The sequence below is a fragment of the Bos javanicus genome, chromosome 8, assembly GCF_032452875.1.
Source record: "Bos javanicus breed banteng chromosome 8, ARS-OSU_banteng_1.0, whole genome shotgun sequence".
NCBI lineage: Eukaryota > Metazoa > Chordata > Mammalia > Artiodactyla > Bovidae > Bos > Bos javanicus.
Window position 1 is genome coordinate 107,689,823 of NC_083875.1, and position 12,648 is coordinate 107,702,470.

Genomic DNA, 12,648 nt, shown 5'->3' on the forward strand with positions numbered 1-12,648 from the left:
CCCTGTCAAAATTCAAAGATTGGAACCTTGACCTCAGCACCTCAGAATTCTGAGGTTGGGCCTTTGTTTATGCATTTACTTTCGCTGCAATGGGTCTGGGCTGCTCGAGTGGGGTTTCTCTAGTTGTGGTGAGCCAGGGCTACTCTGTAGCCGTGGTGGCTTCTCTTGCTGAGGAGCACAGGCTTCAGGGCATGTGGGGTGCAGCAGTTGTAGCTTGCAGGCTCAGTTACCCCATGGCATGTGGAATCTTCCTGGAGCAGGGATTTAACCCATGTCCCTTGCTCTATCAGGCAAATTCTTAACAACCGGACCACCAGAAACGTTCAAATTTGGGTTTTTTAAATGATAATTAAGGTAAAATGAGGTCATGGTCTCATCACTTCAAGGCAAATACATGGGGGAACAATGGAAATAGTGAGAGACTTTATTTTGCGGGGTCTCCAAAATCACTGCAGATGGTGACTGCAGGCACGAAATTAAAAGATGCAGCATATTAAAAAGCAGAGATATTACTTTGCCAACAAAGGTCTGTCTAGTCAAAGCTATGGTTTTTCCAGTAGTCATGTATGGATGTTGAGAGTTGGACTATAAAGAAAGCTGAGCGCTGAAGAATTGATGCTTTTGAACTGTGGTGTTGGAGAAGACTCTTGAGAGTCCCTTGGACTGCAAGGAGATCCAAACAGTCCATCCTAAAGGAAATCAGTCCTGGGTGTTCATTGGAAGGACTGATGTTGAAGCTGAAACTCTAAAACTTTGGCTACCTGATGTGAAGAACTGACTCACTGGAACAGACCCTGATGCTGGGAAAGATTGAAGGCGGGAGGAGAAGGGGATGACAGAGGAAGAGATGGTTGGATGGCATCACCCACTCAATGGACATGAGTTTGGGTAGACTCCGGGAGTTGGTGATGGACAGGGAGGCCTGGTGTGCCGCAGTCCATGGGGTCGCAAATGGTCAGACACGATTAAGCGACTGAACTGAACTGAGATCATGAGGTTATAGATTAGGGTGGCTCTAACCCATTATGACTTGTGTGCTTATAAGAAAAGGAAATTAAGACCCAGCACATGCAGAGAGAAGATGACGTGAAGGCACAGGGAGAAGACAGCCATCTATAAGCCAAGGGGAGAGCCTGAAAAATTAAGCCTGCTGATCCCTTGAGCACAGACGTCTAGCCTCCAGAACTTCGTGAGAAAATGAATGTTTAAGTCACCTAGTCCAGGGTATTTTGTTATGGCTGGAACATAGGAAATGAACATTTAACAGTAAGTTTCCACTACAAAACGAAAGCAGAAAGCCACAGTTCCTGGGTAGTCACACAGGCTGTTTGACCAGTCTGATTGCTTTCCTAAATTCACTAACCCTGAGGTCAGATGACTTCCTGGGATAAAAGCCAGCTTCCTCTTGTTGTTACTTCAGCCCCTGGTCTGCAGACGTTTTCTTCTTCTTCCTCTAACTTCCCCTCCGGTGGCAGAGGAGATAAATATCAGAGAAACGAAAGTCCAGAAAGCTAAGGCTGCCCCTCTCACTTCCTCTCCTCCCGTAACCCAGCACTGCTTTGAATAGGGGCAGTGCCCTGGGGCACCAAGCCGGGGAGAGACGACACTACAGTGCCTCGGAGGCTGCCCTGGCCGGCACAGACAGAGGGTCATGCTTTCACAGAGCCACTTCTGGTCACAGAAAATGCCAGGATGATGGCGCGTGCCCGCCTGGCTGCGGCTCTGATCCCAGCCATGGCCATCCTCTCCTGCCTGCGAACCGAGAGCTGGGACCCTTGCGTACAGGTACGTGGCTTCCCTGAGCTTGGCCTTGCTTCTGAAAAACTGCTCTCTGCTCAGTTTCCCTGTGCTGGGCCCTGGTTAGGTTCATTTGCAAACAGATCAAATTACTTTAAAGTAAGAAACCGCAGGAATCAAATGATTCATGGTTACAGGGCATTAACAGGCAGCCTGAGGCATGTGCCCCACTTAGGAATTACATGGGAACTTTAGGCCACCTGCTTAGAATCCCTATTGTTCCACATCTGGGCTATGTGACTTTGAAGAAGTCCTTAAACCTCTCTGAGACTAGTTTTTACATCAATAAAAGAACCATAGACTTTAATAGAAAGTTTTAAGAAGCCTGCTTCCTGTCATTCCTTTCCGCTGTGGTTTGTACACTGTTTCGAGCTGTTGCTTTGCCCCTTTCAGTATCAGGAAGATTCGTTTGTTTGTTTGTTTTTTGTCTCTTAATAGAAAGAACTTTCTATGTAGATTTCGGATTTCTAAATCTAGTCTAGTTCTGTCCAAAAAATGAAAAGAAAAAGAGTTGGCAAAGAAAAGGAGAGACAGAGAGATAAAGACAGAGACAGAGTCATAGAGAAGAACAGGAGACAGGGAAAGATGCAAAACGTCAGCTAATGCAATGCTTTCTTTGCGAAACACCAGCCAGCTGGTTTGTAATCTCATTCAGAAAGGGTCTCCTGTTTTTTCCTCCTGCATGGACTTGACTATTGCTTTGGAAACCCATGGCAGCAGCAAACAGCCACAGAAATGTCCTGGGGTTTAGGGTGTGGCAGAAACTCAAGAAAAGCATAGTCAGAGCCTGGACAGTGAGGACATAGGGGAAATCGTGTCATCTAAAGTCCCCTGTCCCCGCCACTCCCTGCCCACACACGGCTCACTGTCCTCCTCTCTGTGTCTCTCCTGCTGTTCAATCAGTGCATATAGATCCTCCAATTATGGTCATCGCGGGATAAAATCACAGCTTCTCCTGTCTCCTCCTCTTTCCCATGCCCCAGATGCTCTCATTTTCCAAAACTTGTTCCCTCTGTCCATCACCCCAGTTCCCCTGGCCTCGATGCTTGGACAGTGACCAGTCTCCTGACCCCACAGCCTGCTTCCTTTAATCTAATCTGCTCATATTCATCTGCTGTTGGTTTGTTGTTGTTTTTCGAGATTCAACTCTAAGATATTACTGTCCTTTAGAGCTTTTAATAATTCTCCATCACTGTCAGGGACCTTTTCCTACCATGGTGCCCTTTGCACTTGCGATTTCCTCTAGCTAGAATGAATGCCTTTACCCCTAGATGAGTGCTGTTCAATGGGTCACATGAAGTTATTTAAATTTAAATAATACATTTAACTAAATTCAACTAAATTTTTATTTAACCACATTAACATAATTTTAACTAGCTAAATTTAAAACGATGTTTTAAACTATGTTCTAGTAGCCATATTAAATAAATTAAAAGTAGGTGAATTTAATTTTAGTAGTATTTTTATTTGACTTTGTTTATTAAAAATACTATTTCAAAATGCAATATATACTAGACAATTAAGATATTTTACGTTTTTTTTCTTTTTGGTACTATGTCCTTGAGTTTTAGCACATATTATACCATTTCTTTTACATTTATTATATTAAACTATCCACATTTCTCATGTTCAATAGCTGTGTGTGGCTTGTGGTTACCCAATTGGACAATACAGCCCTAGATATGTTCATAGCTTAGTCCCTCACTTCATTCAAATTTCTGCTTAAATGTTACCTCCTCTGGGAAGGCTTGCTTGCTTGCCTCATATAAAGCTCCTCACTCCCTGTATTTGCCTTTAATGTCCTATGCTATTTATTTTTATTCATTTAAAAAATATTTATTTGTTTATTTGGCTGCACTGGGTCTTATTTGTGGCATTCAGGATTTTTCAGTTGTGGCTTGCAAACTCTTAATTGCAATACCTGGGATCTAGTTCTCTGACCAGGGGTTGAATCCAGGCCCCTTGCATTGGGAACACAAAGTCCAGTCACGGGACCCCCAGGGAAGTCCTGCTGCTTTACTTTTTTCTCATAGTACACCACTGTGTGTGTGTGTGTGTGTGTGTGTGTATACACACACGTGTGAGTGTGTATGTGTGCACTCAGTTGTGTCCGACTCTTTGCAACCCCATAAACTGCAGTCCCCTGTCTCTATCTATGGGATTTTCCAGGCAAGAATATTGGAGGGACTTGCCATTTCCTTCTCCAACGGATCTCTCCCAGCCAGAGATCGAACCTGGATCTCATGCAGTGCAGGCGGTTTCTTTATGAACTGAGCCATCAGGGAAGCCCATACATATACATATATAAAATACATTTAGTGTGTGAATACATATATTTATTGCTCATTATTTGTCTTTATGTTGACATGGTATTTGTAAAAGGGCAAGATCATTGCTGGTTTTACTTGTCACTGTGTCCCAGTGCCTAGCGCATGTGGTTGCTCAATTTGTAGATGTTAAACGACTCACAAGTATCGCCGTAGGACAGAGTATAGGGCCCCCCGGACCTGGCTGTGGCTCCCCATCTGGTTAGGTTTCATACCCCTGCCACACTCCATCTAAGTGGAGCTAGTTTTCCACCTCTCGGGACTCACACTCTTCCCTCCTTCTTCCTCTTTCCACATATCCAAATCTCACTTATCCTTCCAGATTTGCCTTGAAATTTTCCTTTTCTTGGAAGCCTTCTATACAATCTATAGTCTCAGAATCCAGGATTGATATCTACCTTTTCTGAACCAAAGGGGACATTTTCCAAGCCTGGTTTAAGACCCTTTTCGGGAATGAGTTGTGGTCCTACCATAGCCCTTACTCTAGATGGGGAGCTGATGGGAGTCTGGAGCCGTATCACATTGGTCTTTGTGGTAACCACAGCACTTGATAGCAAATGTCTTCAGTTGGGATTTGAATAAACCTCCATGGAATCAGTTATCCATTCATTTGTTCAACAAATATTTATTGAGCACTAACCATTTTCTGGGCATCTTTCTGAGTGCTGGAGACATAACAGAGAGCTAGATTCTCAAAGTTTACCATCTAGAGAGGGAAACAAGCAGTATGTATGCGACAATCACACAGAAGGCATCATGTTAGATAGTGATGTCTCCCCTGAAGGAGAATAAAAGGAGCTAAGGGATGACCCTGGCCCCACTCCCTATTAGACAGTATGGGCTGTGCAGATGCTCTGAGGAATAACATTTCAGGATCAAGCGAATAAAGTAAAGAGCTGCACTGTGGCCTGTGAGACTTTACACATATTACTTCATCTTGCTGAATTCTTATTCTTTAAAAGGTTTATTTGCAGATTAAATTCAAGTATGTAACATATAAGACCTAAGCCTCATACAGTGGAGAATTAATAATAGCCAATAATAATACATGTTAACAATGTATTGATCACTTACACTGTAATAGGCTTTGAGATAATCTCTTTAAAAACCTTATCTCATTAATCCTTTTAACAGATTCTATGCGTTTTAAACTGAAAACCAAAATTAGCTGGCTTAAGCAGAGAATTTTGTTGAAGAATCAGAGAATAAGGAAACTAAATGGGAAGTTGGAGAACAAGGCTTACAAAGAATTTGGGAATATGTGATAGATATCAGCTTAGGAACCAAGGCAGTATCAAGTGTTAGGTTCCACCACTGGAGTCTGTACATGTCAAATATTTGTCCTCATTTCTACCTCATCTGCTCAAAGGTCAGTGATCCAAGTGAAAGTGAAATTTGTTCAGTTGTGTCCAATTCTTTGTGACCCAGAATTCTCCAGGCCAGAATACTGGAGTTGGTAGCCTTTCCCTTCTCCAGGGGATCTTCCCAATCCAGGGATCGAACCCAGGTCTCCTGCGTTGCAGGCAGGTTTTTTACCAGCTGAGCCACAAGGGAAGCCCAAGAATACTGAAGTGGGTAGCCTATCCCTTCTCCAGCGGACCTTCCTGACCCAGGAATTGAACTGGGGTCTCCTGCATTGCAGGCTGATTCTTTACCAACTGAGCTATGAGTGATCCAAGGGAAAGAGTAAAATTGGCAAAAATTGGGCTATGACCAAGGAAGTGCAGAAGACTTGACTGGAAGTCTCTTTAAACGTGTATACATGAGAGGTATATTTAGAAAAACAATAGCAACAACACAATGCCTTCCTGCAAATCACAGGGAAGAGCTAGGGTGATATCTAGGGCTTTTGGACTCTAGTGCTTCAGATCTTCACCACGAGACTCCATTGCTTCTTGCTGAATGCTGCCATTGAGAGAGTAGAGGTTAAACATCGGGTAGGTGCTTTTCCTTTTCTAATCTAGAGTAAGACCTTTTATAAGAATGAAGTGAGTGGATAAATGAAGGGATAAGTGGATGGATGAACAGATGATCAGGTGACTTATGATTGGATGGATGGATGTTTGAAAGAAGGTTGACTGGTCTCTTTGCTCGTCCCAGTAGCCTCCAAGGCTGTAGTCTAGGAGAGGAGAGTTGCTGGGAAGTCTGCTAAGGTGCATGCAGGAAGACACCGCATCTAATATCTAATCATTTCAGGTTGTTCCTAACATTAGTTACCAATGCATGGAGCTGAATCTCTACAAAATCCCCGACAACATCCCCATATCAACCAAGATGCTGGACCTGAGCTTTAACTACCTGAGACATTTAGGCAGCCATAACTTCTCCAGCTTCCCAGAACTGCAAGTGCTGGATTTATCCAGGTAATGCATGAGTTCTACCACTGTACAAGGAGAAATGTTCATGGTATTGTCATTTCATTCTCAAGTCAGAAAGCCTGATTCATGAGGTCTCCTTTTCATTCACTTAATTATTCACTCAACAGACATCTTACTTATTACATAACTTTGGGCAAGCTATCTCCCTTCTTCAGGTCTCAGCTTTTTTATTTGTGAAAGCAGTTGGATGAGACAGTTTCTAAGGAAAATTCTATCTCTGATTTTCTCTTAAGTCAGGGGAGTAAACTGACTCAAATTCTTTCATCAGCAAATGTTTATTAACTACTTGCTGCTATATGTTGTTCACTCTGCTAGGAAACAAGAATATGTTGATATATAACACACAACCCTAGCTATTAAGGAGGGCATATCCACTTAAAAGAATTAATATGTTAAACCTGAGCATGGTGCTGGGCATATAGTAGGCATTCAATACATGTTACTTGATTCTGATTTTGGATTTTGAACCTGAGATAAAGATAATAATATATAAGAGTAGGTGACAAGTTATTTGAAAACTAGAGAAAATACATTGTGTTGTACAGAAAAAGAGACTTCTATGCAGAGAGCCACTGGGCTTCCCTGATGGGTCAGTGGGCACAGAATCCACCTGCAATGCAGGAGACCTGGGTTCAATCCCTTGCTTGGGAATATTCCCTATGGGGGGGCACGGCAACCCACTCCAGTATTCTTGCCTGGAGAATCCCCCTGATCAGAGGAGCCTGGTGGGCCATAATCCATGGGGTCGCAAAGAGTTGGACATGAATGAGTGACTAACATACATATGCAGTGAGTAATTAAGACAGAGTTCTTGAATGGAGTTGGATTCAGATAATGTCTAGAATATTGAAAGTGAGGTACAGGATAGGGAATTAGGAAGATACAAGAAAGAGAAAGATGCATGATCAAAGGAAAACATCTACTGTAAGAATGAACAGTGACTAGTATTTTCTTTTCTGATACAACGAAGTGTATCATTCATTAGAACAGGCGAAGTTATTATCATCATTTTGGGGAGAACTGAGTCTTGTTCCTAAAATATTTACATCAATAGGGACCTTATTTAGAAAAGTAATGCATAATAGACTATAATCTCTATAAGAGTTTGTGAAAAGTGGAGAAACATATGTGACATTTTATTATAGAAACTCGTAATAAAGGATACGAAGATAGTAGATATTTCTGTAGAAGAGTGATCATCTGATGTTTTATACTCTAACTTGGATATTGATAAACTACAACAAAGGTAGGAACCAAGCATTTTGAAGGCAGTGACATGGAGCCCCATGGAAGTCAGAATACTTGAGCTGAGTCCTCCTCCAACATTTACTGCCATGTGGCTGGAGGCTTGTCTCTACATTTGACCTGAGTCTCAGTTTCATGTCTGTGACACATAAATGATGAACCTTATACCACAGGGTTAACTGTGATACTGAGAGTAGCATGTTATATATATTAAAAACCTTGCAAAGTAGACCTTATAAGTATAAAATACTATTATAGCATTCCATTCGTTTCTAAATTTCAGTTTTCTGAGTAAGAATTTTGTCAAGAACTGTACCAAATTGAGGTAGCCAGACCAATATTCTTTAATTTTAAAGAAAAATGGTTTCTCATCAGCGTCCCTTAAAATTGATCTTCGACCCACCATGTACCCAAGGAACTGCCCTCAGAAGCTTTAAATATGTTCCTAGAGAGAGGCTAGTTCCCTCTCCTGGTTAGTAGGAGGAGATGCTAGATCAAGATAAGGACAGATTATGGTGCAATAGACGCTCTGCCTTTTCACCTCACTTCACAGTGTCTTCAGGTACCGTCAATAACTCTACTTATTTTCAATGGATGTTTTCGTGATAGACCAGCCAGCCTTTTGTCCCTATGGAAATCTACTGATACATTTTTTTTTTCTTTTTGTAGATGAGCAAACAGAGGCTTGGAGAGTTTAAGTATATATTCACATGGCTTGTTGACAACAGGCCAGAGATTCATATCCACATCCTGCTTCCAAGTTGTATGTTCCCTTCATCTTCATCCTCTGCTTCTCTAAAGTGATATTGTTGTTGTTTGGTCACTAAGTCATGTGCAAGTTTTTATGACCCTGCGGACTGGCAGGCTCCTCCATCCATGGGATTTCTCAGGCAAGAAAACTGGAGTGGTTTGGTACTTCCTTCTGCAGGGGCTCTTTCTGACCCAGGGATTAAACCCAGCTCTCCTGCATTGGCAGGCACATTCTTTCTCTTTGAGTCCCCTTATTACATGGGGAATTTTTCTTGAATAGTAAGGATATCTGTGACATTTAGGTATAATTTCTATATCTTTGAAATTGGCATTCAGTGGTCATTTATCATGCCTAGCAATTAACAACTATCTATCTCATCTTACCAGTTGGATATATAATCACAATTATGTGTTTCAGGAAATGGCTAAAGTTGATCTGAGGTTCAGTCTTCAGGGGCCCCAATCATTCATCTTTAACTGATTTTCCTCTGTTGGATGGACTGCCTCTGCTTAGCATGTGTGCCTCGTGTGATACAAAAGATTGTCATGGGCTAGTGTGACAGTACCAAATTTGCCAGATTTCTTTGTTTCATCTGCCTTGCTGGATATTTTTGCTTATGCACCATTATATAGCATTGTTATATCTGTGTGGAGACCTAGATGACTGGGTTGATATTTCATTTTGGTTTCCTATTCAGCAGAAATATTATATAATCTGTATCTCTTTTTCTTGTAGATGTGAAATTAAGATTATTGAAGACGACACATTTCAGGGCCTAAACCACCTCTCCACCTTGATACTGACGGGAAACCCTATCCAGAGTTTAGCCTGGGGAGCCTTTTCTGGGCTATCAAGTTTACAGAAGCTGGTGGCCGTGGAGACAAACCTAGTCTCTCTAAATGACTTCCCCATTGGACATCTCAAAACCTTGAAAGAGCTTAATGTGGCTCACAATTTTATCCATTCCTTCAAGTTACCTGAATATTTTTCTAACCTGCCCAACCTAGAGCACTTGGATCTTTCTAACAACAAAATCCAAAATATTTATTATGAAGATGTGAAAGTTCTACATCAAATGCCCCTACTCAACCTCTCTTTAGATTTGTCCTTGAACCCTTTAGACTTTATTGAACCAGGTACCTTTAAAGAAATTAAGCTCAATGGATTGACTCTGCGAAGTAATTTTAACAGTTCACATGGCATGAAAACCTGTATTCAAGGTCTGGCTGGTTTAAAAACCAACCGGCTGGTTTTGGGAGAATTTAAAAATGAAAGGAAGTTGCAAAGATTTGACAGATCTTTCCTGGAGGGACTGTGCAACCTGACCATTGAACAATTCCGGATAGCGTACTTGGACAAATTCTCAGGGGACAATACAGACTTATTTAATTGTTTGGCAAATGTTTCTGTGATTTCTCTGTTGAGTATATCTTTAGGAAGTCTACAAGCCCTTCTTAAAGATTTTAGATGGCAACACTTAGAAATTATTAACTGTGACTTTGACAAGTTTCCTGCATTGAAGCTCAGTTCTCTCAAAAAGTTTGTTTTCACAGACAACAAAGATATAAGCACTTTTACTGAGTTTCAGCTACCGAGCCTTCAGTATCTAGATCTCAGAAGAAATCACTTGAGTTTCAAGGGTTGCTGTTCTCACACTGATTTTGGGACAACCAACCTGAAGCATTTAGATCTGAGCTTCAATGATGTCATTACCTTAGGTTCAAACTTCATGGGCTTAGAGCAACTAGAATACCTGGATTTTCAGCATTCCACTCTGAAACAGATCAATGCTTTTTCAGCATTCCTATCACTCAGAAACCTCCGCTACCTTGATATTTCTTATACCAACATCCGCATTGTCTTCCATGGCATCTTTACTGGCTTAGTCAGTCTGCAAACCTTGAAAATGGCAGGCAACTCTTTTCAAAACAACTTGCTCCCTGACATCTTCACAGAACTGACTAACTTAACCGTCTTGGACCTCTCTAAGTGTCAGCTGGAACAGGTAGCCCAGACAGCATTTCACTCCCTCTCTAGCCTTCAGGTGCTGAATATGAGTCACAACAAACTCTTGTCATTGGATACATTTCTTTATGAACCACTCCACTCGCTCCGGATCCTAGACTGCAGTTTCAACCGTATCATGGCCTCTAAGGAGCAAGAACTACAGAATTTGCCAAGGAGCCTCACTTGGCTAAATCTTACTCAGAATGCATTTGCTTGTGTTTGTGAACATCAGAGCTTCCTGCAGTGGGTCAAGGACCAGAGGCAGCTCTTGGTGGGAGCTGAGCAAATGATGTGTGCAGAGCCTTTAGATATGGAGGACATGCCAGTGCTTAGCTTCAGGAACGCCACTTGTCAGCTGAGCAAGACGATCATCAGTGTGTCGGTGGTCACTGTGCTCCTGGTGTCTGTGGTAGGAATCCTAGTCTACAAGTTCTATTTCCACCTGATGCTTCTTGCTGGCTGCAAAAAGTATGGCAGGGGCGAGAGCACCTATGACGCCTTTGTCATCTACTCGAGCCAGGATGAAGACTGGGTGCGGAATGAACTGGTAAAGAACTTGGAGGAGGGCGTGCCCCCCTTTCAGCTCTGCCTTCACTACAGGGACTTTATTCCTGGGGTGGCCATCGCCGCCAATATCATCCAGGAGGGTTTCCACAAAAGCCGTAAGGTTATTGTCGTGGTGTCCCAGCACTTCATCCAGAGCCGATGGTGTATCTTCGAGTATGAGATTGCCCAGACCTGGCAGTTTCTGAGCAGCCGTGCTGGCATCATCTTCATCGTCCTGCAGAAGCTGGAGAAGTCTCTCCTGCGGCAGCAGGTGGAGCTCTATCGCCTTCTGAGCAGGAACACCTACCTGGAGTGGGAGGACAGTGTCCTGGGACGGCATGTCTTCTGGAGAAGACTCAGAAAAGCCTTGCTGGCTGGTAAACCCCAGAGTCCAGAAGGAACAGCAGATGCAGAAACCAACCCGCAAGAAGCGACAACCTCCACCTGAGGAGGAGAATCCCCTGATGTGCTTCTTTCCCAGATGGATGCAGGGCGTGTTCAGTTAACAAGTAAATGCCGCCATGTACCAAGCATTGTGCTAAAGACTGGTGATTCAGTGGTACGCGAGCCCTATAGGACTGCCAGCCTCGTGGAGCTTACAGTGTAGAGGGAATAAATACTGTGCTAAAATACAGAACTTCCCGGGGGATGTTTCAACCAACTCAGCTAAGGAGTCCAGGGCAGGGAAAGTCAACTAAACTCTTACCCCATCAAACTGAATTAGAGCTAAGAGACTGGGCCTCTGTGAGAGTAAAAAAGGACAGACTTCTTCTCCTGAGTCCTTCGAGTAGAAACCGCCTCAGGTTATATGTTTTAGCCATGTTAAAACAAGGTGTTTTTGGTCGTTTTGATTGATCTAGGTCTTGGCTCACTTTTCCTTTTTCTATTGGATACAGTTTAAATTCGACTTTCTGACCCAGAAGACTCCTGATTCAGATTCCCCTCCACTTTATGTCAATTCACAAACGTCCTGGTTATCCTTTAGCATGTTCTATTTATTAACTATTAGGTCCTGATATATTTTTGTCTTTATAAATCCAGTTCTCATTTTCCACGTCTTCTCTATCAACCCATACCATAAATAAAACTCTTAGAGACATGTTGGACATATCCATATTTAACTACTATCTTTTGAGGAAATATGTAAAATACAGTCTATCATTTTGTCACTTGATGTCATTCTGAAGTTACTACCTAGTAAGTTATGACTGTCCTGAAGGTAGTATCAAAATAATTTGGTTGAAAGTGGCACTTATTTTAATAGAGGGAAATAGGTCCAACTTCCTGGCCTCATAATGAGAAATTCAGGTTAGAGGCAGGGTAAGAGGTGGGGTGACCTTTGGAGGTCAGTTTTTCTCAATGACCCCAGAAACATGTGGGCTGATAGAGCTGGGGTGACCACATAATGAGAATTGCAGCAAAATTTTTCTTGTGCAGCAAGTGGGTTTTATTTGATAGACAATTGAATTTTTCAAGGTATTTTGAAATGGTTTGAGGTGGGGAGCCTGCCTTGTTCTTTCCTGTTGGGTGTCTCTCCATGACCATATTTAGGAAAGAGCTGATGTCATTTTTGAGAAAATAATGTCCCTGAGGTTAC

The 12,648-nt window shown here is 42.3% G+C and overlaps 1 protein-coding gene across 1 annotated transcript; it reads left to right on the forward strand.

Annotated features, from left to right (window-relative positions):
- The first annotated feature begins 1,406 nt into the window (after positions 1 to 1,406).
- Positions 1,407 to 12,225, forward strand: TLR4 (toll like receptor 4). The gene is made up of 3 exons (XM_061426671.1): positions 1,407 to 1,785; positions 6,321 to 6,487; positions 9,234 to 12,225. Exons 1-3 carry the CDS (start codon positions 1,693 to 1,695, stop codon positions 11,497 to 11,499), a joined length of 2,526 nt encoding a protein of 841 aa, XP_061282655.1. The 5' UTR covers positions 1,407 to 1,692; the 3' UTR covers positions 11,500 to 12,225.
- The last annotated feature ends 423 nt before the right edge of the window (positions 12,226 to 12,648 follow it).

What these genes read in the sequence shown, in the direction of transcription:
- TLR4 (XM_061426671.1), top strand. Translation starts at nt 1,693, where the DNA reads ATGATGGCGCGTGCCCGCCTGGCTGCGGCTCTGATCCCAGCCATGGCC. An exon ending in GCTGGGACCCTTGCGTACAG is followed by an intron (nt 1,786 to 6,320) that starts GTACGTGGCTTC and finishes TAATCATTTCAG; the next exon opens with GTTGTTCCTAACATTAGTTA. An exon ending in CAAGTGCTGGATTTATCCAG is followed by an intron (nt 6,488 to 9,233) that starts GTAATGCATGAG and finishes TTTTTCTTGTAG; the next exon opens with ATGTGAAATTAAGATTATTG.